The sequence below is a fragment of the Mustela putorius genome, unplaced genomic scaffold, assembly GCF_011764305.1.
Source record: "Mustela putorius furo isolate JIRA1106 unplaced genomic scaffold, ASM1176430v1.1 tig00000430_pilon_pilon_pilon, whole genome shotgun sequence".
Lineage (NCBI taxonomy): Eukaryota > Metazoa > Chordata > Mammalia > Carnivora > Mustelidae > Mustela > Mustela putorius.
Window position 1 is genome coordinate 23,295,593 of NW_025421377.1, and position 27,671 is coordinate 23,323,263.

The following is a 27,671-nucleotide window of genomic DNA, read 5'->3' on the forward strand; positions in this document are numbered from 1 at the left end:
TGACACAATCCAACACATCAAATTTATTTATTATTTTAGAGGGAGCTATGAGCGGGGGGTGGGGGGTGGGAGGGAGAGGGCAGCAGGAGAGGGGAGATAATCTTAAGTAGCCTCCATGGTCAGCATGGAGCCCTATGCTGGGCTTAATCTCACAGCCCTGAGATCATGACCTGAGCCGAAATCATGAGTGGGAGCTCAACCAACTGAGCCACCCAGGTGCCCCTAGCATATCAAATTTTAAAAACCTACCAACAAGGTCCCCATTAAAGTTAAAAACAGAAAACAAAACAAAACAAAAAAAAACCACAAAACAGTTAAAATACAAGCATTATATTGGGACAAAAATGTTTTCATTATATCCAGTATGTATAAATACATTTTTAAATTTTATTTATTATGAAAAAAAAGGTCTCACATATTTACCACTGAACCAACCTACTAATGCAGAAGTGAGATATGGAGGAGAACCGTTTTCCCACTAAAACATGTGTATTGTTGAGGTAGGCATGATGTTACAGCCTGATGTGGTAGGAGAAAGGAACTTTGTGCAGCACAAATACGAGTGCCATCTCATGTGGGATTCATGGTAGACCCAGCCTGACTCTTCTCCTAGGTCTCCTGTTGGAGTGGCACCGGATTATATTACTAATTTCCATCTGAATGCACTGGGGAATGTGAAAATTGTGCTTTTATTTCTTGGCCAGGCATCCCATGACCCTGCAAGTCTTATGAGAATACAACTTAGTGGTTAGGGCCAGTGAGCTTGAGGAGCCCTCAGCTCTCAAGGGAAGGTATGCTGGAGCTGATTGTCCCATTTGACTGGTTTGACAGTGCCGTGGGATGGGGTGACCCCAGCAAAGCAGAATGGGCTTTCTGAGCTGAGGAGAATGAGCTGTGAGTCTGGGAAGACCATAATGGCTGAAATTCACAGGACACAATAGGGGAGAGGAGAGGCTACACAGAGAGACTTCAGATGGGGAGAGGAAGCTCTTGAGTACTCAGAGTGCACATACACGAGGGAACTATCCATGGCAGAGAAAGAATCACCTGAAGGGAATAGAGATAACAGTGCCCAGCATCTACACAGTGCCACAAATAGTGCCTAATTTTTACTATCCAGACCAGAAAAACTCAAGATTCACAAGGCTTTGGGCAGAATATGTAGAAAAGGTATGTACTTGACATACTTCTAGCCAGACTGATTAGGGGGAAAAAAAAAAAAAAAACCAGAGAACACAAATTACCAATATCAAGAATGAGAGTGTGAATATAATTATACATTCTTCAGATGTTCAAAGGGTAATAAAGAAGTATGATGAAAAAATTTATGCCAATAAATTTAACAAGTTAGATGAACTGGATGAAGTTTTTGAAGGACATGAAATACCAAAGCTCACAGAAGAAGAAATCTAGAATGTAAATAGCCCTCTATCTATTAAAGGAATTACATTTATAAGGTTCCTCCCACAAAGAAATCTCGATGTCTGAATGGCTTTACTGGTGACTTTTACCTAGCATTTAAGGAAGAACTGTAAGCCAGTTCTACACCAATTCTTACAGAAAAACTGAAAAAGAAGGAACACTTTCCAGCTGGCCAGAATTGCTCTGATACCAAAACTAGACTAAGATATTACAAGAATAGAAAACTTTTATGGGCACCTGGGTGGCATCTGCTTTTGGCTTAGGTCGTGATCTTAGGGTCCTGGGATCAAGCTCCACAATGAGGTTCCCTGCTCATCTTGAAGTATGCTTCTCCCTCTCCGTCTGTCTCTCTTTTCACCCCACTCGTGTTCTCTCTCTCAAATAAATAAAATCTTAAAAATAAGAAAACAATAAACCGCTATCTCTTGTGACTATACATGCAAATATTCTGACAAACTTTTCCAAATTTAATATAGTGAAAGGATAATGCATCATGACCAAATGGAGTTTATCAAAGGAATGCAAGATAGGTGTAACTTTAGAAAATTAATCCATGTAATTCAGAATTTTAACATACTAAAATCAAATAAAAATAAAAATAATTAAAAAAAAATCTCGATAGTCCCAGAAACCACATTTGACCAAGTCCATCATTCCACCATCAGTTCATCAAAAACTATCTGCAGAGTGAGAAAGGGACTCCTTCAACCTGACAAATAGCATTTATGAAAACCTTACAGCTGACATCATACTTCACCCCCTAAGATCAGGAACGGGACCAAGACCACGCTCCTAGTACTTCATCTTACATTGTACTGAAAGTTCTATCCAGTGTAACTGGGTAAGCAAAGTGATAGAATGTATCCAGGTTGGGAAGAAAGAAGTAAAATGGTCTTTATTTTCAGACAACATGATTATCTGAAAATCTGGTGGACTATACAAAAGAACTGCTAGAATTCATGAATCAGTTTAGCAGGTTTGCAAAATATATGGTCAATATAATAATATCTTCATGAATACCTAGGTACTTAACCCTTGCCAAGAAGTAGAATATTACCAGTAACCGACATCTAGCATGTGCCTGTTCCATCCCTGTGTTCTAAAAACCCCTCAATGTTTCACGTATAGTTGATATGCATGAGCACATACATGTAGACAAAAGAATGAGAAAAAGGTTAGAAGATTGGGAGAATACAGAGCAGTCTACAAGAGGATGAGAATGGAGATTAAGTTTGAGTGATACTTTACCTAGCCCTACAGTTTTAATATTTTAAAGGGCAAGAAAGTATAAACTTAAGAAAAAAATATTTGCAATAAATATGCCAAATGTTGATACTTGTTGACTCTGACTGGTGGCGGTGTGGGGAGGATTTTTTTTCTTTACTTTCTGTGTTATTTCTTTGTTATTTATGTACCTTTCTATGTTACTTGTCTATGTTTTTTAAATTTCCAGAAACAAAAAGGAGGTGATTGTTATATAACAGCATAAATGAGAAGTCCTGATGTACAGTGATTTGAAGGAATAGTAGAAGACCTTTCATACTATCGTACATGGAGATGTTAGGGATCCGCTGGAATCAGTGCCCATTGTAACTGGTAGAATATATGTCCATTTCTAACCTGCGTCTTTCAAGTACTTTAGTTATGGCCAATTTGTTTGTTTTGCTTTGTGCGGTAGTACTGTGAACCATGCCAAAACTCTTGGCTTAAAATAACAGTCATTATTATAACTCACAAGTCTGGTTTGCTGGTTTGCTGGGAGATCGAACCACCGGGCTAGGCTGAGCTGATCTCAGATTGATTCATTTGTGTATTTGTAAGTCAACTGGCTTACGGATGTGTCTCTGAGTCTGCTGGGGGCTCTACTCCGCTCTGGGCTTGGCTGATGCACTGTAGCTGTACCTTGTGCATCTCCTTCACCTGGGACCTGCACACAGGCCCCGACGGGACCTCATCATGATTGGGGGTTGCCAAAGGGCAAGGAGAAAGAAGACGACCTTTTGAGGGGAGGTTTTGAACTGGCATATTGTCGTTTCTGCCTTATTCTATTGGCCAGATTGATTACCACCTCTAGGTTCAGGTTGAAAACATGGAAAAAAGACATCTCCTAAAATAAAGGAAGTGCAAAGTCACATGGTAAGGAGTTTGACTACAGGTGGAATGGGCATAAAGAATCAGGGCCTTTAATGCAACGTATCATACATTTCTTGACTTAATGTATACTTACATATACATGCATAAAGTAAGACCGATTTTTGCGAAGATTTTTCACTATGTGTCTTGCTCTTTGATTTATGTCATGCTACGTCCTGCTGTGCTATTCCTTTAAAAAGAAAATGCTGGTTGCCACTGGATTATTTTAGGACTCATTAGTGGGTCACAACTCACAGTTTGAAAAATAACCAGTGGGAGCGAACTGCGTTGTGTGAATGGGGGTTTCAGCTCCTCGATTTCCACAGGAAGGATCTACATGAGGATTTGTGCTCACAAAAAGACAGCCAAAAGGAAAGTAGTGAGCACAAAGCCATCTGTGAAGGACAATACATGCTCAAGATGGGAGAGCTGGCAGCCCAGTGGGAGCAGTGCCCTGAGGCCACAGGAATCCTTAACTTTTTTGTGAGGGGGGGGTGTCTTGGGTCATGGATAGCTAGTCTCTAATGAAGGCTGCTTCCAGTCATTTGGGGCCATCCTCCTGCAGGTTGGGAAGGGAAGTTTTTGATCCTACAAGGTTTGTACCAGAACCGTCATGGCAGCCTTCGCCCTTGGTGGTGGTGGGGGGGGTGCTAAAACCTCAGAGCAAATGTGTTATAATGAGTGTGGGGGTTACCTTGGGGCAGAGGTGAAAGAAGAGAACACGTGTTCTGCCCCTGTGGCTCTTGATCTATTAGCCCAGGGTCTTGGAAGCTACAAGGCCAGGATGTGGTGGGGTCTTAGAAGCCCCGTAGTCTGGGTGAAGTGCTCCCAGGCTTCTGAGTTGTGACGTTGTGCTGCCTGTGTTTGTCGCCGTCCTTGACTCTAGCTCCCATCTAACTCACTGCCTCCTCTATCGATACATTGTAACAGAATGAGAATGTACGCAGGTACAGTATCTTTCTCTTCTTCCAGTTTTTTTCTCCAAGGTAATACGTGAATGACTCTGGCATATCTTGAGCAAGTATCGGCTATTTTATAGATGCCAGGCAATGTGCTAAGCACTTTATATACATCATTTCATTTACTTCTCTGGCCATGTTTATGATGTTATTATTCTAGATATATAGGTAAAGAAACCGAGACTGAAATAGGCATTTCTCCACAGTTACCCAGGTTTTAAACGTACAGCCTGAGATTTGAACTGGAGTCTTAGATATTGACCAAGAAACAGAGGAGGCAGACAAAGCACTTAAAACTTGCCAGGGCTAGGATTTTCGTCATGGATTATCCTAGATATACAGGTCAGTAAAATCGTAATGGGATACATCGTACAACCTGTCAAGTTTATTCTTATCTTTATTGAGGTTTGTCTAGCAGCAAGATTTCTAGAGCAGTCCTTGTCTAGTAGAAATCCAGACAAGATTTATGGTCTTGTGTGGTCAATGAAGAAGAAATGCAGTTCACCCAATTTGTACATGCGGAGGCTTTATTATTTTCTTTTCTTTTAAGAAGCATCACACTGTTAAATTGTCTTTCCAACATACCTTAACCTTGAAAGATGGAAGTCCATTATCTGTGCTTGAGGTTCTGGTAGTCGTAGATCTGACTTAATTCTAGAAAGTATTTCAGGTGTTTGGTGACCAGTTATCTAGACCATTGTATCCTTAAACATCCGTTAGCCTCCCCTTCCCCGACCCCCAGTCTTGATTGACTTTTTCATTAATATCTTTGAGATTTTAATTCAAAGTGGTAGAAACTTGAGTTTCATCTATCTGGACTCTCCTTCCACCTTCCCTGAGGGTGTGTATAAGTACCCCGGCCTGGTGGGGCATTTAGTTCCCACTGTTATAAATTCCTATTTAGTTCCCAACCTGGCACCCCGTGAGATATCCTTCATCTCATTAGGTCCTTGGCCAACTGTCTGCCGATGTGCTGGCCCTTTTGTTTCCAGTGGCTTTATCCCTGTGTGACACGAAACTCTAAGAAGGTATCTGAGGCATCTGCTTAGGCTCTTCTTACATCCACTTAATTATTTGGGGCCATGACACCTTCTCAGTCTCCACCCAGACGATGAGGAAAATATCCCTTTGTTTTTGAACATCTCAAACCAATACTGGGTTTTTTGCCAGCTCTCCAAGACACAGCCCAAGGCGCATTGCCTAGCAACCCCTCCCTGGGAACCTCTCAAGTCTAAGCTCTCACCACCTCTTCCAGTCTCCTGACTTTATATTTAGCCCTTCCGTTTTCTAGCTTGAGTACCTCTGTCTTTCCTAAGTGTTGGTCTTTTGAAATCCAGGAGCCAGGGAGTAAGTGCTTTTTCTCTGTTCTCTCTTACTTGTCTGGATCATTCCTCTGAATCAGTAAGCACAGAGGGTCTCAGCCCCTGCTAGAAGGCTTAAAAGGAGGTGTGTGTAGTGTAAGCCCTGACGGCTGGCTTTCCTTTTTGTAATAGGAGTGCCTAATAAGTTAGGCCTCAGAGCTTTGGTTGCTGGGGCATCCACTTCAAAGAGGCATTCATTTCAAAGATGGTTATCTCCAGTAAACACCTCTCCAGCTGCTAGATGAAGAGTCAGGCCACCTCTCCCTGTCAGACTTCTTTGTTTTAGAGCTCTTGGTTGGTTTTGATAACTGAGCATTTGGGCTGCTTGAGTTTTGTCTTCTTGTACCTTAAATTCCCACCCTGAACTGCAATAAAAGCAGAATCCCATGCACTCAGGCCCATGCACTCACTCCCTACCAGTGACCTCACTGGGTGCTCCTTGGTTTATAAATAATATCCCAGTCATATAAATAAACTTTTTTTTTTCTCAGAGTTCCCTGGTGGTTTATTGCTAATGCTGTTTTACAGTCATCATAAAAACCACAAGGGCCAGTCCAGCCACAATATTGGTTACCAATAGTCTGAGATCAGCACACAAGGAGGTGGGTGAAGGGAAGGTCTAGGACTATAGACAAAGGGAGTTATAGGGGTTATCAAAAAATGGTTTGTGTTTCCTGATTACTAGGTCTCATTTGTATGCATTATCTAGACTATCTGACCTTTAGGAGCTGCATCCTTAAAGCAGAGAAATTGGGGCTCACTTGTTTTCAAATTTGACTTTGGGGAACCTAAGGCACTGTTGGCTGGCAGTAGAGCACCCACCACCCAACCCCATCTTCGCTTTGCAGCTAGTACATCTCTCCTTGCTTTGATCATGTTACATATTGAGCTTGGTAAACATTTCTCCTTTTTTTTTTTTTTTTTTTAAGATTTTATTTATTTACTCATGAGAGACAGAGAGAGAGGCACAGAAGCAGTCCCATAGAACAGGGAGCCCGATGCAGGACTCAGTCCCAGGACCCTGGGATCATGACCTGAGCCAAAGGCAGATGCCCAACCAACTGAGCCACCCAGGTACCCCAAATATTTTTCCTTTAAAGAAAGGGTTAAAAAATGTTTGAAGCCCATTCCACTTAACTTTAATACTCTGTATTTAGCATAGTGGTTAGTAATACAGACCCTTGCCTATGACCCCACTGACCTCCAACCTCTACTGATGCCTAAGATCCACCAAAGTCTATTTGAAGGGAACAAGGTTGGTTGATGAGAGGAAGAAAAGAGAAGCATGCATCCAGCCCCCGCAAGGTCCCTGGAATTTGCAGAGGAAAGATTCAAGTCAGAAGTTGATAGTGAGCCTGAGAACAAGGGGATTCCATACTCCTAAATGATGAAATACGGCACAGAGCAGGACCCCGCTGGCCCTTAGCTGGCCCTCCTCCTCTGTAAGGAGCCTGGCACCCTTCTGACACCCCAAAGATTAGAAGTATTGGAGGCATCCAGAGATCCTCCTTGGTATGGACAATATTTTCTAATGATACACAGAGTTGCCAAACAAATACCTGATAGGAACCAAAGAAGCCCGAGAAAAAGAAGATATGCTCTGTAGTCATTGCCACTGACTCATTAGTTTATAAATGCTTCTTGAGGATTCCTAGAAATAACAGGGGGACTTTTGGGGAAGACACTGAAGTATAGGTTCTGCTTAGCTGGGATACACTTAGCCATCACAAGACTGTCTCCAAAACAAATAATGCTGAAGAAAGTTTTTCTAATCTAGAAAGAAACATATACATTCAAACAAATACCACTGCAATTACTCTTGTTATTTATGTAGTAGGACAACTTCCAGCTGAAGGAGTAATCCACCTGAATAAGCATTTCCATGGTGTTACTTTTATATCTGAACAAGAATTCTGGTTTTGTTCCCAGCCTCCCCTCTGACTCATCATTGTGAAACTAAGAAATCATTTAGCCTCTCAGCACCTCAGAATCTCTCTTCTGTGAATGAGGATAATGGGTAAACCTTCTCTTGCTTCACTGAATTGTTGTGAAGTTTAATTAGATAATGTTTGTACAGCCCTTTGAACTCTACTAATTAAATTGATGTGTAAATATGGTGCTTCGTTTTATCAGGATGTCTTGACTGAACCATTTCATAAAGACTTAAAGATGACTGTGATAGGAGGATTCATAGGGGAAGGATTTTTTTTTTTTTTTTGATTCATGTGAACTCAATTCTGAGATCGTCAAATAGGCATCTGAAAATACTCAGTTGGAGTTCTCACTAAGAGGAGTAAGGATATAGCCTCATATTTGCTCAAGGGGTAATGGTTACTCTTTCATATCAGGGTAAACTTAGCACCTAGGCTGTACTTACTGTGCTCTGTGTGTGCTTTAGGTGTTGGCATTGTTTTTGTTTTTGTTTGTTTGTTTTTTAATTTTATTTATTTATTAGAGAGAGAGAGAGAGACAGAGACAGACAGACAGAATACAAGGAGGGGAGCAGAGGCACAAGCAGATGCCCCACTGAGCAACGAGACCTATGCAGGACCCTGAGATCATGACCTGAACCAAAGTCTGATGCTTAACTGAGTGAGGCACCCAGGCACCCCATGGTGGCATTGTTTTTAAGGTCTTACGTTTATTCATTATATTTTACAAAGAAAACACTGGTGATTTATTTCACATATGTCATATAAAGATTCACACAACAACAGATTTGGAGTCACCTAGTAAGAAATTCATAGCTTTTGAAGTAGCGTGATTCAGTGTAGCTGGCCCAAGGGTTAGCCTACTTACCAATCAGAGATTTCCACCCACAAGAGAGAAATCTTAGACATGTCAGAAATCCTCTTATTAAATTTTCTGATGAGAAAAGTTTACCCTAAAATAATTATCCCAATTATTTCTGAAAATGTTTTAATAATATGTCTTTTTTTCTCTCAGAAATAAATTCATAGATGGATTAATTGGCTTGGGGAAAAAACACACAAGCCTTCCTCTGTAAACCTGCCTTGGGCTTTAGTATATAATTATATTTGTAAGCTGGAATTTTTTAATGATGATATCATAAGTATATGGCAATTAAATTTCATATGTTACTGAATATCCCAGAATATAGAATTGAAGTGTTTTATCAGGAACTTGGACAACTGATAAGAGTTTTGAAAACTATTAAATATTAAGGTAGGAGTTTGCAACAGCAAATGCTTCTGTAAAATCTAATAGCTAGTTTATTAAACTTGTAATGTTTCTTCTGTCGTATGTACTTCAGGAAGATATCTGCTGCTGGACCAGCATAACATAAAAGCACTTTGAACTGTTAGAAACTTCAAATTCAGCTTCTGATTCCTATCTTCTGAAATGGGTGTTCTGCCCTGAATCGTCATCTGAATGAAAGCGTAGAATTCCTGGGATTCTATAGGCCCTAACTGAGGGCTTGGGAAAAGTGCGAAGTGCCTTGGTAAACTCTGGGCGTAATGACCCAGGTAGGTATAGTGTTGATATCTTAAGAAGAACGCAAATAAGTATTGATTATTATGCACTAAAGGGACAGAAAAGAAAACAAAATAGAGATCTAAAAGCAAAACATATTGCCTTGGGAGGCACAAAGACAAAATCGAATTTGAGCTTGCTGCTATATGGAAAGGAAACGGACATTCTATTTCTGGCTCTAAAATTCTGAATGAATCTCTATCCTCACCCACTGGGATTTTTAACTAGGAGGATGAATGTTCTAAGAAACAGTCAATTCTCTATTAGTTTAAGTCTAACTTTTAGCTTATTTTGGAAAACAAAACTTTTCCAGGTATCGGAAAATCTTTAACACTGGCTTTCAGCTCAGAACAAGACTAGATCTTAAAACCAAAGCAGTTTTCCGTGTACTGTGGGGGATTTAACTTTGCGGGGTTCTGGCCAGCCAGGAGCTAAAAGAACAACTCGGAAGGAAATGGCGGAAATAGCTGAGGGAAGAGGAATAATAGGATGAAGCTTGTTAGGGTTGTGTTGAAATTTGGAGGAATCTAGAAGACAGACCTTTTTTAGGTTTTTATCTTTTGTTTGCCATGGCCAAAACATCTTTTAAGGGAACAGTTACAGAATCTGAATACCTTTGAGTACTTCTGCAAAAACATTAAAAAATGCAGACCACTGGATGGATGGAATTTTATTCCTTTAGGTCCTAAAAAACCTCTCCAACGAACACTTTTGTTCACCTCAAAATTTCTTTAGAATGGCTGTTATAGTTTTCATTTATCCTTGGTGAAATGATGCCATCTAGAAAGAGGTAGTAAGGATTTGGGATATAGTATAAATGCATGTCAGAAGCAGGAGTCTGTATCAGAGGGGAGAATGGTGTTGGTTTTAGAGTGAGGCAAATCCAGGAGAGTCTGGGGCTGGTCAGTTGAAAGTGCTATTTGTACACCTTGTACCTCACTCCCCCACATCTAATGGCTGGCCCCTCTCCAGTTGCAAACCTGACCAATTTGCGGTTCTCCCCCAACACAAAGGTTTGGGGAAATTGCACAAACAAAACAAGGTTCTTGTTTTATGAAGAATGTCCTCATGAAATTTAACTTAGTGACCTGAGGCACAGTTCTTCCACAGGATTTCCCAAAGTTCAGAAGACACTCTCTGAATTTCTCAGTTCTTAGAGCTGATTTGAAGAATGGATTTATCCAGGTTACTCACATCTCCTCCCTGTGAACTTCTCCCATGTAGAGATACAACAAAAATGACAGGGACATAGGCAAATTTCATTTTAAGTAGTGAGACTGATCTCTACTAAGGATAAAATATTTTTAACTGATTAAGTAATCAAAGGATTCTTAAAAAGGGTTCCTTACTCTTGGAGACAAAATAAGTTCAGCATTTGGGGAGCTTTAATAAAAGAAACCAAAGTTCAGACTCAGTAAAAGACTTACCTCATCATTCCAGGGAGACCAGTAGTTCCCTATCCCAGCAAGAGGCTCAAGAGGCCACAGAAGTACCCATAGTTTCTGAGTTGAGATCTTGAATCATGGCCAAGAGTGGTTACTGATGAGATCTTCGTGGATCTCCACTATTGTTGAATTTTGGCTCTCCCTAAATACCCAAACAATCCATTGATAAAACTATCTAAGCTTATGGTTACAGAGTTGTGGGAAGATACTGTCTTGGTGGTCTATTAGGAAGAGTGGTGTCCTGGACCTTCCTACAATCATCAACCCTGTGAAGGTTAATTCTGAGCATCTCTTTCTAATTCCATGTTCAGTTGATGTCGCTTGCCATCTTGAGGTCCTATGGTAGGGGTATTTATGCCATAGAAGAGTTTTTATACCACAGAAATGATCAAATTCCACAAATCAGGGATTCGCCCCCCCCCAACAACTCCCTGGGAGCCAGTTTACCTCAGTAGTGTCTTGGAGTATGGAAGTAAAGTTGGGATCTTTAGATGTTGGAATTAGTTTTAAGGCAAGTCTTTCAATGTGTAGGCTTGCATAGGATTGGGTAAGGAACATAATACAAAAGTTTAGGATTGGTGGGTACAACAAGGTAAAGGATTTTGAAGCAAGGATTTTTCAAGGGTCTTGGAGAACAAATAGTCATGTGATACTATCTACTCAAAAGCTAAATAATTAGATATTAATTAAAATGAGTTTCTTAATAACTTCCCAGGACAGTGAAATTAATTACAACTTTGATTTTCTGAGCAAGAGCTTCCTGGAATAATAGTCATGTTGATGAAGACAGTGGAATAGTAAAGTCATATTAATGTATACAGTAAGCTATGTGGGTGTGGATGGTTTCGGTTCTCACATACAATGCTTGAGCCTTCAAATTATATAAGAATTAAGGATAGGTTTCCATGGAATTATCAGCAAAATAAATAAATAAATACATAGATAAATAAATCTCATAGGAAATAGTTATTTGAAATCACTATTCATTTTCAACTTAAAAAAAAAAAAAACTCTGACTCCACATCCTAATAGCATTTAAAACCTGTTGGTGTTTAAATATTTAGCAAATATTTAAATAGCTTTTAATTCTATTTCACTGTCATCAGATATAAGAATTTAAATATATCACATTTGTATACTTGGGGAACTAAGTACATCTTGTCTAAGAAATTTCTTTTCAGTGTATTTAAATATATAATTAATGAACAACTTTATACTTCCAATCATTTGCCTCTACAAGACAACAATGTAGATAGATGCCTAGGAGTATTTATAATATCTGAGACAGATTTTATATGTACATTTGTTATAATTTGAGCACTAAATATGGTTTATATTATTTTTTTCTTTTCTTTAATAGAATGATAGGATGAGAATCAGATCCTTGATTCTGCAAAGATCAGAAATGAATTAGTTGAGAGAGAAAGAAAGGGACATTTAATTTGACTATACAACAGACAATGTTTGAATCATAGAAATGGAAGGCATTACTAACCTTCCCAGATCAATTCCTTCTTTAACTGATTGTGAATATTTCTAGTGAGGAATAAGGGCATTATACAGTTTCTCATTGTAAAGCATCTCCTCTTTCTTTCTTTCTTTCTTTTCCTTTCTTTAGGTTTGTATGATTTATTTATTTTTTAAATTAACATAATGTATTATTTACTTCAGGGGTACAGGTCTGTGAATCATCAGTCTTACACACTTCACAGCACTCACCATAGCACATACCCTCCCCAGTGTCCATAACGAGCCACTCTATCCCTCCCCCAACCCCCCAGCAACCCTCCATTTGTTTCCTGAGATTAAGAGTCTCTTATGGTTTGTCTCCTTCCCAGGTCCCATCTTGTTTCATTTTTTCCTTCCCTTCCCACCATGAACCCCTGCCCTGCCTCTCAAATTCCTCATATCAGAGAGATCGTATGATAATTGTCTTTCTCTGACTGGCTTATTTCGCTCAGCATAATACCCTCTAGTTCCATCCACACCATTGCAAATGGCAAGATTTCTCTTTTTGATGGCTGCATAGTATTCCATTTTATATATCTACACATCTTTATGTGGAACATTTTCTTATTCTTAAAATATTCTCTGTAATGATCTGAAGGCTATTCCCTGTGTTCCCTCCTTCTTTCATTCTTACTTCTGAAAACATTTAGAGTAAATCTACCCTATTCAGTTTAACCGATTGATGACACTACCACAATTATTGGGTTTTGTTTTTGTTTTCAGTTGTTTGGTTTCTTTGGTTTGTTTTTCCTGAGATAAGCAGCCTTAGATTGTTCAACCATTCTTCTATTGCAGAGGTATTCAGTGTGTGTACCAGTATACTGGTCCATGACTCTTTCTTACCCTCTAGGAACCACAGGTCCACAAGGAGAAAAGGCTCCTGAGCTGGAATATACATCAGCATCCTGCTTCCTTCACTGAGAGAGCCTTGCTATGAAAAAAGAAAGCTCGCTGAATTAAACAGTGTGTTTAGTGAGAGAATTGTTTTACATCATGGCATGAGCTTGTTTACCCTGTTGCAGACTGGTAGTAAACAGTTAAACCAACTAGTTCAATAGCACTTGCTCCACATGACATGAGTTCTGGATCCATTCTTATCATTCTTCTCTAGAGTAGCCTCTAGAATTCAACCAGTGCTTCCAGAGAAACTCCGCTGAAAACATAGTGGAAAACATTATACCCTTGTATCTGGACTCTGTTTGCCTTAGAATAGCCTAATTGATTAATTGACTGATTGATTTTTCTTTTAGAGAAGGAAGAGGGGAGAGACAGAAGGAGAGGGAGAGAGAGAATCTCAAGTAGACTCTATGTCCAGCCCAACACCTGACACAGGGCTTCATCCAACAACCCTGAGATCATGACCTGAGCCAAAATCAAAAGTAGGATGCCCCACTGACTGAGCTACCTGGGCATCCCTGGTTTTTCATGAATTTTTATTTATGTATTTATTTTTAAAGATTTTATTTATTTATTTGACATACAGAGATCACAAGTAGGCAGAGAGGCAGGCAGAGGTGTGGTGGGGGAAGCAGGCTCCCTGCTGAGCAGAGAACCCGATGTGAGGCTTGATCCCAGGACCCTGGGATCATGACCTGAGCCAAAGGCAGAGGCTTTAACCACTGAGCCCCTCAGGTGCCCCTTTCATGAATTTTTAATCAAGTGCAACACCTGGTCAGAATTATACATTTATCTCCTCTTTAAATTCTCTTGTTACTTACAGTCGCCATCCCAAAGTGGGCTACGTATTAACTGCTCTGATTTTGTTCATTTACACATATAGGCTGTGCAGCTACTGCTGTGTTCAAAAACCAAAACATCTCAATCACTTTAAACAGCCACCTTTTTTTTTTTTTTAATTTCTCATTATTTTGTGTTCAGCTGGTCAGTTATGGTGACCTTGGCTTGTTTCTTCTGAGTTTGACTGAGCTTTCTCTAGCATCTGCCTTCAGCTGGTTAGCTAGAGTCTAGTCTACAATGGCCTCAGCTGAAATGACTCAGCTTTCCTCCACAGGATTTGTATCGTCCAGTAGGCTATCTTGAGTTTATTCTCATGGCTGTCACAGGGTTCCAAGAGATATCAGAAGAATGCAAGACCTCTGTAAGATTAGCCCCAGAATAGAGTAGAGCAGAGAAAGGCAGAAAATAGACCTGAAGGAGAACAAAGAAGAAATCATCATCATGGTGCCAGTATGTTCTTCCAAGTTCTTTATAAAAAATTTTTTAAATGGCACCAACAAATACTTTTCATAGAAAACCTCTATAGAACTTCTTACAGATGCATTGATCAACAGTTTTAGAAAACATTATTTAACTATCCCTGACATACCAATGAGAGCTTTCATCCAACCATGTTTCTCCATCATGTTAATAAGGGTTTAGTGAAAAAATTTGATGCTGCAATTAAGAAATCATCCAGAATCTTGGAACACTGGAAAAAATAAAATAAAATCACACACACAAAAAAAGTTAAAAGTTAAAAATAAATTAATTAATAAATAAATAGAAATCATCCAGAGTTTTCTGAACAGAAATGATCATCACTGCATTTAATTATAATAGCAAAATATTAGAAAGATTTCAGAACTGTATAACTTATTATGTTAATCTATATAAGAAATTATTTCATGTGGGTTTTAAGTTTCAAATAATTGATAAAATGGGGAGATGCTCACAATTTAATTTTAATGACAGAATGGTAGGATACATAAACACAATATTGGCAAAGTTATAGGTATCATATTTTATATATAACATATAAATATTTATATATCCTAGAAAAACAATAAAAATATACTTACTATCTTTGAATGTCATGATTATGTGATTTTTATTTTCATCCTAAACTTAAGATTTTTTCTAGATTTTTCTAAAATGGACATATCTGATGTCATCCTCAGAAAAAATTAATCATGTATTTAAGGTTTTCCATTTTGTAATTTTCCTGAGAACTAAAGTCAAGCATGCATTTCTTTCTATTTTGAAAATTGTTCATTTGATTATTGTGAGTCTGATATTCTCTAAGAAAACATAATGAACAGCTACAGCTGGGAGGGAAATTTGAATCTTTCTCAAAAGCATAGTAGCTGGATTTTAATACCTATTTCATCAACGTTTTCATCTTTAAAATATTTCCTGCAGCTATATCATATATCAATATATATGTCCTTTTTTCCTTTTTAAAGAGAATATTTACTTTCATTAACCATCTGTACAACTTCCATTCAGATCACTACAGCTTAAAATAGATCACTACCCTTTTGGAGCTCTGCAGTAACTAAGAACAATGGATAAAATCCATACAACAGTTCAGAAAAGTTCACACCACCCGCAGTTCAGAACATGATTCACCAAGCTTAGATTATATAAAAAGAATGATTAGAAATTAAATACCTCAATAAGGTATTTTTATTTACTTATTTATTTATTTATTTATTTATTTATTTATTTATTTTCTTTGTGAGCACTAAAAGTCTGAATTTTAAACTGATTCTTGGACTGGTGGCTCACATCCATCAGCTCATTCAACTTTAGCACTGGTCTCATCCCCAGTGGCTTCTCCAGAACAACTACTTTCATTGTGAAGCTCCATGAGCTTTCCCAACTCAAACTTGGCCTTCTTCAGCGTTTTTACTTTTCTAACAAAGAAAAACATCATGCAGTGAATAAATAGATTGACAAGGCCATTCTGTGTCTTTCCTGAGGCTATCTGGAATCAATTTCTTGGCCACTTCTTTCAAGTTGTTTTCTGCACCTCTCAGGTCATGATTTCCATCATCTTTTTCTGAATTTGGGGTGCCTGTCGGTGCTGAGCAAAATCTGATTGTTGTATTTTTCAGTAAAACCAACACAAAATAGACAAAGTAGTCTTGACATCAACATGAGCTTCAGTCATGGTCTGCTGGTTATTGACCATGAAGCACATTCTGTTGTGGATAAGATCCATTCCATGGATATTAGTAAGACAGTTTTTGCCCTGAACATCCTCAGTAATTAGCTTGAATTTTCTAAGTACAATTTCATCATTCTACAGATCAACAAGGCTCACTTTAAATACACGGCCCTTGAGGCCATCAGATCCTATTTTGGTTCTTTGTGTTCTTGTAACTAATGTTTTTCCAAAATTTCTTGCATTGGTCATAGCTGGTGCTTTCACATCATACCAGTCTTTCTTCAAAAATGGATCAACTGCTTTCTTCTTGGCTCCCTTTTGCCACCTTTCATAAGGTGCTTGTTCTTGTTGACCGCCGTGGCACTGCTCAGGGAGCCAAAAGGCTATGTTTTCTTTTTCTATTGGATTCCAAGAAGAAATAGGATTTATGACTATCTTTAGAACAGTGCTTAGTATCTATGCTAGACCTGATAAAAAGGAAGAAGTTCTATGGGCTAGGATAAGAAAGCAAGAGAAATAACATATTTCAAACATCAGTGCCTCATTGGTTATATTATTACGTGGTTGAGGAACCTATCAGATAGCTACATCTATTTTAGCTCCGATCATTTCCTTATGGCTTTTAATTTTTTTTTTAAAGATTTTATTATTTATTTATTTATTTGCCAGAGAGAGAGAGAGAGAGCGCTCAAGCAAGCACAGGCAGGGGGAGCAGCAGGCAGAGGGAAAAGCAGACTCCCACTGATCAAAGAGCCAATGTGGGACTCTCCTGGGATTATGACCTGAGCTGAAGGCAGACACTTAATCCACTGAGCCATCCAGGCATCCCAGCCTTTAAATTCTTATTTGTATTAAAAATCATATGTCGACAAAGTGACATTTAAGCCATCTGAAATGTTTATTAATTTTTTTAAGATTGTGTTTATTTGACAGAGACAGAGAGATACTGAGAGAGGGAACACAATCAAGGGAGTGTGAGAGCAAGAAGCAGGCTTTCCGCTGAGCAGGGAGCCGAATGCGGGTCTCAGTCCTAGGACCCTGGGATCATGACCTGATCTGAGGGCAGCTACTTCATGACTGAGCCACCTAGGCACCCCATGGAATGTTTAAATTAATAGTTTAAATGTAGCAGAAAGCCTCTGACAACACAGCATGTGTCTTTTTCTTCCAAGGGATGTAGAATGTGAAAATGAGTAAATCACCTCCTAGACACGATGGTTATAAAGATGGCCGCAAAATCTTTGATTTTCCTCTCACTAAAAAGTGGACTCTCTGTCCTTGAAATCCAAGTGGATTCTGTCACTGGCTAGCTGATAGAATATGACAGAAGTGATACTGTGCCAGCTCCCAGTTTCCATCCTTGAGCTAGTGGCAACTTCTGGTCCCCGTTTCTTGGAACACTCATTCTTGGAAGCCAGCTGCCAGGAATCCCAAGCCACAGGAGAGGCCACGTCTGTGTGCTCCAGCTGATAGCCCCCACTGAGCTCCACCAAGCACGAACAGCAAGTGCAGCCCTGTGAGTCAGCCATCTTGCACAATCAGCCCAGTCACATCTTGGGATAGCTCCAGCCTTAGCCACCGTCAGATTCCAGCTCTATGAAAGACCCCCAAGGAAGACCCAACTCCTGAGCTCAGTCAACCCACAAAACCGTGAAATGTAATAATGAAGTGTTGTTTTAAGACACTAAGTTTGGGGATGGTATCTTAGTAATTAACAAAAATAATTGGAACATTAACCCCTGTTAGCTGGCACTGTCAGACTTGAAATAAAGTTAAGAAAATCATTCTAGAAAATGAACGGCAACGTAAGACGTAAGTTATCTTTCACTGCAGTGGAGAAATAGTGAGTAGAGCTGAGTATATCATATACCTTTCCAAGTCATATACAAACATAATGAATCAAAGAAACCAAGAAAAAATGAAAAGAAATTCCAAGGTAACATTGTGTTTAGAGTTGATGTGATACCATGGTGTGCAGTACTTGACTATTTACTACAACCCTGAGAATTCAAATTATTATCATCTCATTGTTTTCTTTTTATTCACCTTCCCCCCTCCCACTCCACCCTTCCTTTTCTCTACCTCCAATTTCCAAAGAGTTTTCACTCCACCCAACCTGGACAGGAGGCTGCTTCATGTCCAAAAGGCCCCCATGTTATTTACAGTGCATGAAATACGAAAGGATGCTGCTACTCCACTGGGTGCCCATCTGGAGAAGTCTGGTAGCAATCTCAGAGGTGAAAGGGTCAATCCAGGCAGGATTTCATGCACAGAAGCCACCATGTGCCTTTCTTCTTCTGCTTGATCAAGAAATGATCAAATGATCACATTTCTTCCTAGAAACAGTGTATTCTGTACATCTTTTAAACCCATGACAATGAAACATTAGATATATAAACCTTTGCTATGCTCAAGGATGAAGGTGAAGTATTTTCCAACTCTGTTTTGCCTTCAGGTATTCCAAAGTTGATTACATCAGATATGGTTAAAGAAGGTGCTGCTGTAATCGATGTGGGTATCAACTACGTCCATGACCCAGTGACGGGAAAGACAAAATTGGTGGGAGATGTGGACTTTGAAGGTAATAAACTCTATCTCTTTTTAGGAGTGAAGCAAATGAAAAATTCTACTTTGCAGATTTTGATAGTGGAAAGAGAACCTTTGTATTTGATGCAGGCTTTAACTACATTATTGATCACTGCACCTCTTTCCTCTGAGGGACAGGAGTGTAATCATCACTTATTTCTACCTTTCCTTCCTCCCTCTTCCTTCTTCCCTTCTTTTCTTCCTTTCTTTATTTCTTCTTTTCTTTTCTCCTCTTACTTCTGGGAGAAAAATATAATTACACCATTAATATTTAGTTTTAAGATTAAAGTCCTTATAATGCAGGTTTTTAGTGAAAGAACTCAGCTGGCCTTCTGTACCAGGCATTATTTTGATTTTTTTGAAGTGTGTCTCTGTCCTTTGCCCTCTGTGCTGTATCTTCAGCCATTCACTCTTAAAACCAGAAGGCATCTTGGGGTGTGTTTGCTAATCCTAACAATATTTCAAATCTAGAGAGTTACCTGGTTAATTCAAGACAACATTCTTTACTTGTGTTTTAAAGGGGATGAGGAAGAGGAACTAGATTAACATTTCTGTGGCCATTGATGGAGATAAGGCATCAAATGAGTAGTAACAAACAATTCTAACTCCATGCCTTATCTCTACTGAGCCCCTGCAAAGATAGTTTCCCCGTAATCCAATTTTCCTTCCAATATCTTCATCAAATGCTTATACGCATTCAGGTTTTCAGTATAATCTAGGAATCTTAGATGTCCCATAAGATATGAATTTAGTCAAGTAAATGGAGATTTTTTTCATATTAGACATACTATCTATATTGGATTGATCATCTGGCCAAAAAAAGCAAGGCCATGTCAACAACTGTATCAACTATACCTGTGTCTTTATAGACAAACTGAAAAGAATAATAGATGATGCCCTTTTTAAAGTAATTCCAAATTTTACATTTTTTCTTAGAATCTGGTCCTCAGCCAATGGTTTACCCAAGTCCAAGCATGGTATTGAATGAAACCAAACACCCAGGCACCCAAGCATACTGCCTGAGCCTGGTGCTTAAAAAAAGAAAAGAAACTCCAAGGACACTTGTACTGCAGTACATTGTGGGGACAGAAGTGCAAATAAGAAATAGTGGGGAGAACACACTGCTGTCCTCACAGGCTGTCATTCCCGCGGTCCCTGCTAGGGATGGAGCTTCCCGTGAAGAAGTGTGGCTCTCCATGTGACCATGGGCGCTTGTGTGTATGTGTGTGTCACGTCTATGTGCCAAACTCTTTAGGAAGTGACCTCATTTCTTTATTTCATTTGTCATGTCCAATCAGTAATGTCAGGTATCGATGATTTATTTGAATTTCTCAACACAAGAAGAATAAAGGAAACATTTCATTTTAAAACCTGACCTTATTTTATTTCTTATCCTTGTACGGTCATTCTGCTTCCTGATAACATTACAGTTACCACGCACTTACTGCAAAATCACTGTACGCTTATGATGTACCCAGGTAGCATAGGCAGAACCCAGCATGAGGCAAGAAAAGCAGATATTTGCAGTGCACAACCTCGACCATGCTGGTAGGGCAAGCTTCCCCAGCAGTTCAACACATCTTTTAGGACCCTTCTCTCATGTGCTTGCCCATGGGTCTCAGACAATTTCCGTGCATTCTTAGGTGTAGCCCAGAAGGTTCTTTGGCTTGTGGGGGTATTCTACAAACATTAAAAAAAAAAAAAAAAAGTGGGCATTTTGGGGTGTGTGCATATGCTCATATCTATGTGTGACTAGTCACACATAGATAATATACCTCAGATTGCATATCCCTCCACTTGGTAGAACCTATTAAACTGAACGGCAGTTACGGGTATCTAAATGTATAATGACACTTTAAAAAAGGAAGTGGCAAAAAGAAACAAGGATATAAGATAACCGGGAAAGAACACCAGGCTGGGAGACTGGGAGGTGCTTTTAGACCTAGGAACTGATGTGCTCTCTGGTTGTTGGCGATGTTACCAGTTAAATGGCAACAGTGATAACAGAGGCTCTTCCCAGCCCTAACGCTTGGTGCATCTTGGACCTTGGACGTTTAGCTGAGTGCTCCCGAATGAGTAGGTAAAAACACAGCCACCTTTGGAAGGTCAGGGTCTTCTAATCCTGTCATAAGGTATGCCCATCTGCTGGATTATATTACTCCTGCTCCCTGCCCCTGGTTCGTAGACCCAGGACCCTAAGAAGACCCAGACTTGGTCAAGAAGGCCTTGCCAGCGAGGACATGACTCAGGCACCCAGAGGGGCAGGCGGGTGATGGGTTTTGACAAGTTGCTCTTCAGGTTGTTCATCGGGACTTCACCTGAGGTGAGGGATGATCCCTCGGCTGAGAGGGAGGAACTTGGACTTGGCTTAGGCCACAGAACTTAGAGGGAGCACTTGGCTGCAAAGTGCCCTCGGAAGAATGTGGTTGCTTTGTGAGTATCGGTGAGCATTTTGCTCTAACCATACAGCCAACAGAAACAAGTGGACGCCAGTAAAGTCAACTGCGAAAATAAGTTGTCCTTTCAGAAATGTGCAGCTCGCTAGTAAAGGGAAACAGGTGGCCTTTGGTGGGAACAATTTTTAAAGAATAATTTCATTAACTGACCCCCTTAGGGAAATAGCAGAAATAGGTAAATAATGTAAATTCAATGATTTGTAAAACCAGGAGGCATTTTGTCTTTTTGCTTTCTAAGAAAATGTGGATGCCTACCAGTAATCTGCTTGTATTATTAGATGTTTCGGCCTCACTTTTGAATGGGGCTCCTCATTTATGAGTGATATTTGTATCAGACACAGCATGAGAGCTCCCTTACCCTATACTATAGTTCTTGACGAAAGGTGACTTAAATCACCCTAAATATTTCTTTTTGATGTTCATGTCAGGGGTTTGTTTTAATTTAGATATAATGTGCAACAGATGCATCTTCCTTCATCTACAAGTGTTTCTCGTTCTCATTTTTCCCTCTGTTCCATTCTCTGCTTCCTTCCCTCTTTGTTCTCCAGAGCCCAGAATAGAATCGAGTAGCCCTTCTTGAGCTGGTGGCCTGGTATGGGGGTCATGACTCAAGGTGGCCTAGGGAGAAAAGATTGTCTCTCCATTCATCAGTCCTCCAACAATCGTGTGACGCCTCCGCCATAAAATTGCCAATATTCCTAGAGAGGAGGCAGGCAGATCTAGTAGAAAATTATATGGAGGGTAAGGAAGGTGGGAGAAGCTTTCTGACATGGGGACACCCTCTTCTCAGATCATTTGGAATTATTTTTTATTTAGTAATAATAGTGTTTGAGAGTTGCTTACTGTCCCTTCTCAACCTTTTACCTGAATTATTCATTTAATCCTTATGATAACCCTATAAGGCATTGTTATCCCCCATTTTACAGAGGAACATGGAGCCTGGGCATCATCCCTCAGCTGACGCATGATGGGACACTGTGGGTTCATAGCCAGGCACTTGGAATTTCAACCCTGTGTTGTCTCCACTACTCTGTATTTCACTGGGTTAATACTTTAGTTTTGAGACACAAACTTATTTCTTTTATGTTTCCCCCAGGATATGTGTGATAGTAAGTTCTAAAAGTGCCTAGATAACAGTATCCACATCCACCTGTCCTCACTCTACCTGGTCTAATGTGCCCAGATTCCAGTTACCGTGGTTTAGGGACGGAAGGACAAAGTAGTTGAGAGTTCAGGGAGCGTGCCGTATTAACTGTAGCCACAGGCAGTGTGCACTCCTCTGCTCACTCTTCCACCTGCAAATCATGATGCAAATAACCGATGTGCCCTGTGACCAGCAGCTGATGACGTCCCTTCCTTCAGTTTACATTCGTGGTACACCTTTACTTGGTTCAGATGACCCCCACTAGTAAGCCACATGACATTTTGCAAAAAGAGATCCCAGACCGAGGGAAGTGCTAGGAAAAAAATGGAAAGCAGTGATGTGGACAGTAGAGTTTGCAGTAGGTGACATGGGATGTCGGGATCGCCACCACTTGCCCTTGGCGAGGTGCTGGGTACACAGCTGGAGGAACTCAGCGAAGGCGAGCTCACCCACGAAAACGAGGAAAGCGGTGCTGGTGTAAATCTTCACATTGAAAGAACTCTCTTTCGTGACGTTGAAAGGGCAAGTACAAAATGGTGGAAGCAGACTCAGATTTGGAAAGGAATCTAAAATTCCCCAAGGAGTAGGGAAGATACTTACCCAGTACTGCATGGTGTATAAGCAGAAGAACTCAAAACACTGTTCAAACTACTCTTGATAAGTCTTTGAAAATAAATAGAACACATTAATTCTCAATGTTTCTAATGTTTTCAATAAATTATGGCATACTAAATACATGTTTTCCTACTATTTTCAATTCCCTATCCATATACAAACCATAGGAAGAGAGTTTTTAATATTATGACAAACATTTTTATAGGTCATTGAACAACACCAACAAAACCATTCCTCTCTGCATGCCTTGAGGAGTTCATAGGGCCTTGAAGTTATTACTAAATTGAAATGCTATTTTGGTTTAAGTTGTTCCTTAATTATAGCATTCAAGATAGTTCATCATTGCTTCCAAAATTTGACAAATGCACACCCTTCCCCTTCTATTACCTGAATGAGCCTCTCCCCTCTAATTTAAGGCATTGCATGAAGAAACAGTATTTAAAAGCATCCGTGATAAAATTATTTTGTGTCTAAGAATTGTTTTCCTTACTAACAACACACAATAAATAATCTATCTTGAAAAATTTAGATTTGCTATACAGATTTTTAAAAATAGCAACAAAAACAATTGGACCTATCTACTTTCACCTGGTCATTTTCTACTAGCAGCTTTGAAAGAAACTTCATGCATTTCTCACAAAGAAGAGTGTATCTTCATAAGGTAGAAACAAGAGATTATGTGGCATGAATTGTAAATCACTTCTGACTGGGAAGCCGTCTGGAGCACTGGACAAGCTCATAACTATACTGCTTTTATGACTGCAATTCGCTGAATGGATTCGGTGAGCCGAACGATCTAATTACTGACTTCCCGTGCTGTTAATTCAGCTAACTTCATTCACGCTGGCAAATTCTCAGGCCTCATTTGCACCTCGTGGCTACCACACAGATGTTTCTACAATCTTCGGCAGCTTTTAGTAGCTTCGCTTCAGTTTTATGAGGGATTCCTCAGGGACTGCAGTGGAACGAAAGGAACTGGAACGTCTCGCTCCTTCTTCCCTCCCATCTCTCCTCCCTGTGTTCCGTCTCTGAGCACACCTCCGCACTCCTTGTCTGGACCAACGCAGGGAACAAGACAATGCTGGGAAGAACTGCTGACGAGGAAGGAACGAAGTAGGAACAATATGGAGCTTTTCTCAAAGTCAGAATAGGTGAGGCTAATGTCTAAGAGCAATTCTGTCCGCTGACTTAAAGTTAACAGGAATACATAGAAATTACTGAGAAAAGTCTAAAGGTACATTACAGTGTCAACGAAACAGTTTTAAATTATAAAAGTAGAGAAGCCACATTATTTGGAAAAGAGTGTCGACTCTGACGCAACCATTTTTTTTTTTTTTTTTTTAACTGTACTTGCTTCCAGATATCTTGTGTGCCTATGTTAGGTAGTTTGAGGAATATGTGACTTATACCCTTAGGTTTTTATCAGCTGTTTTCCACACTGAAGCCCTGGTTCCTGGTTATGTTTAGTGAATATATCATAGTTTGCCTCACTCTGTCTCTTTTTTAAATGCTGTTTCTGTTTTTCCCCCTCTAAGGATGATACTGGAGGATAGGTTAAGTAGTCATTACAAAGGGACCCCAAAAGAGATGTGTTTCAACCAGCTAGTTTAGCTCTCTCCTGCTAACGTCTGGAGTTAGCTCTTCTTCCTTCAGGGATGACTCTTTTTTCAAACTGTTTGTATTCACTTGATAAAAGTTCCATAAGGAAGTACTAAACACCGTGTGGCTTAAATAACAGAAATTTATTTCTCACCATTCTGGAGGCTAAAAGTCAGAGATCAAAGTGTCACCAGCGTTGTTTCTCCAGGACGCAGAGGTGGCCAACTTCTCCCTGTCTTCACATTGTCTTTCTCTGTATATTTCTGTGTCCAATTTTCCTCCTCTTGCAAGGACACCAGCCATATTAAATGAGGATCCACCCTAATGGCATCATCTTAATCACCAAATGTAGTCACATACTGAGGTACTGATGGTTAGGACTTCAGCGTATGAAGTTGGGGGAGACACAGTTCAGCCCATAACACTGTTCCACTTGAGCGTTCTCTTCTTATCTACACAGCTGAAGTTGAATTGCCTCCTTATCCATGTTTTCTTCCATTGAAAGGTGAAAGAGAGATAAAGACAAGTGGCTGCTCTTTAAGAAAATTGATCAGAATATAGCCACAGGTCCACTCCGCAGGGAGGGAAAGAGGTGTGGAATCCATCCATAGTCTCTAGATGGGAAGTCATGCTTGGATGAAGAATGATCCATTCTGTACGTGCGAACTTGAGAACTGATCTCTTACTCGGAATAGAGAGAGATTTCTTCATCCAGCCCCCACACACCATTCAGTCTACCTTTAATTCATTTGGCTGTGAAAACCTCCATATACAATCTCATTGCTTGCTTTTTTGTCAGTTTCAAAGTGTGATCCACTTATCAGCTCTTTCCTGTGGAGTTAGTGGACGCCCAATGTCAGTGAAGATACCTTGGCTTAGATCGTCCAGTATTAACCATGAACTCTGTAGATAAAGTATATGTAGATTTGTAATATGTGAATAGTACAATCTCACCACAATGTCATCAGTTCTATTATTCAATCATTGGTAAAGACTAGACACTTTTGTTTTTTATTTTTATTTTTTTTAGAGAGAGAGCGTGCATATGAGCGGGTGTGGAGGAGTGAACAGAGGGGGAGAGAGAGAATCCCATGTCTCCATGCCCAGCACAAAGCCTGACGTGGGGCTCAGTCTCACAATCCTGAGATCATGACCTGAGCCCAAATCAAGAGTTGGGTGCTTAACCAACTGAGCTACCCAGGCGCCTGAAAACTAGACACTTTTTGACAACTTCATGCCATGTTGAAAATCGAGTCCCTTTGTGGTTTCCAATTCTTAGGTCTCTTTACTGACCTTATTTTTGATCTCTTGATCATTACTGATGTCTTCTGTGCAGCCCTTCAAATTCACTAAGCCATGCTTTTACTGAAATGCATGCCATGCAATATATTCAGGAGTCGGAAAAATAGCAAGGGGAATAGATCTAGGTCTTACCCTGACTCAGATGCCATCGACAACTGGTCCCGAATAGGACAGGCGTATGAATTACCACCCATCGTGACCAAACAAGAAAGAGAAACCCACACAGGGAGGCGTGTCAGGAGAGCGTGAGGTCTGCTTCGGGCAAGCTCCTAGGAGGGGAGCCAGCTGGGGTCATCCCTGAGCTTCCTTCTGCCCTGCTGGTCTTGCTGTGACACATACTGGCCCCAGGTGACCTACCTCTTGAGAACAGGTTCCTAGAGTACCAAGGATAGATCAGAGTGGGTGAGGCGAGGATCCCAGATACGTAGAATAACAATAGAGGATAGGCCAGCCTTGACTGAATTGGGTCATTTGGCCGAGAAGTGGGCTAGAAACCTCAGATGGGAACCTGCAGAGGATGCAGGACCTTCCAGCCTCAAGAGATGGGGCTGTTGCTACTTACTGCTCTGAGGCTCTGCTGGAGATCAAAGGCCTGGGCCAGGCACTCCCTAGAGACACTCCAGTAGTGAGAACAGTAGTAGGAGTTCTAGGCAGTTTTAGGTAAGTACGCTCTGGGCAAACCTGCAGGAATGAGGGACAAGCCTGTGAGAAAGCCCATCTGTTGATCCCCACACAGACTCTGCATGTCTCCTGGTTCAAGTCCTGAGGTTTTTGTGTGTATGCCTTGCCAGATAGTTCCCTGATGATGGCTGATGTTGAGCATCTTTTCGTGTACTAATTGGCCATTCAGATGTCTTCTTTGGAAAAATGTCTGTGTCATCTGTCAATGTTTTAATTGGATTTCTTTTAAGATTTTATTTATTTATTTGACAGAGAGAGATCACAAGTAGGCAGAGAGGCAGGCAGAGAGAGAGAGAGAGGAGGAAGCAGGCTCCTCGCTGAGCAGAGAGCCCAATGTGGGACTCGATCCCAGGACCCTGAGATCATGACCCGAGGCGAAGGCAGTCGCCTAACCCACTGAGCCACCCAGGCGCCCCTTTAATTGGATTTTTTTCCTTCGTTTATTAGTTGTTACATTCTTCAGGTACTTTTATAAGGTATTTTGGATAATAACCCCTTATGTGATACATGATTTGCAAATATTTTTTCCCATTTTATAGAGTGCCTTTTCATCTTGTTGATCATTTCTTTTGCTGTGCAGAAAGGTTTTGTTGTTGTTGCTGGATGTAGTTCCACTTGTTGATTTTTGTTCTTGTGTCTTTTGCTTTTGGTGTCGTGTCCGAAAGATCATTTCTAACACCAGTGTCAAAGGGCTTTCCCCCTATGTTTTCTTCTAGAAATTTTATGGTATCTGGTTTTATGTTTAAGTTTTTAATTCATTTGACTTAATTTTTGTAAGCAGAAGACAGGGGTTCAATTTCATTTTTCTATGTATTGTTCTTTAGTTTCCCCTGACCCATTTCCTGAAGACCGTGTCCTTTCCACATGAAGTGTTCTTGGCTACCTTGTCAAATAATAGTTGACCTTACATGCAGCAATTTATTTCTGGGCTTTCTACTTTGTTTCCTTTGGTCTATGTGCCTGTTTTTATGCCACTCCCATACTGCCTTGATTACTATAGCTTTATAGTATAGTTTGAAATCAGGAAGTGTGATGCCTCTAGCTTTGTTCTTCTTTCTCAGAATTGCTGTGACTA

At 40.1% G+C, this 27,671-nt stretch overlaps 1 protein-coding gene and 1 pseudogene across 6 annotated transcripts in view; one reads left to right on the plus strand and one right to left on the minus strand.

The window, feature by feature from the left end:
• MTHFD2L (methylenetetrahydrofolate dehydrogenase (NADP+ dependent) 2 like) overlaps window positions 1-27,671 on the plus strand; it is a 127,753-nt gene that overhangs the window by 80,389 nt on the left and 19,693 nt on the right. For 2 of the 6 annotated variants that reach the window (XM_045079868.1, XM_013063423.2), the window contains 2 exons: window positions 18,669-18,794; window positions 19,736-20,493. The exons of 1 other annotated variant lie outside the window; for it this stretch is intronic. In XM_045079868.1, the coding sequence (XP_044935803.1) occupies window positions 18,669-18,794; window positions 19,736-20,001 (392 nt within the window). In that variant the 3' untranslated portion in view covers window positions 20,002-20,493. Of the gene's footprint in view, window positions 1-9,149; window positions 9,364-18,668; window positions 18,795-19,735; window positions 20,494-27,671 lie in introns of those variants that run through there. 3 more of the 6 variants (XR_006606727.1, XM_045079867.1, XM_045079869.1) reach the window with 3 other exon arrangements.
• Window positions 15,803-17,742, minus strand: LOC123392044 (annotated as a pseudogene).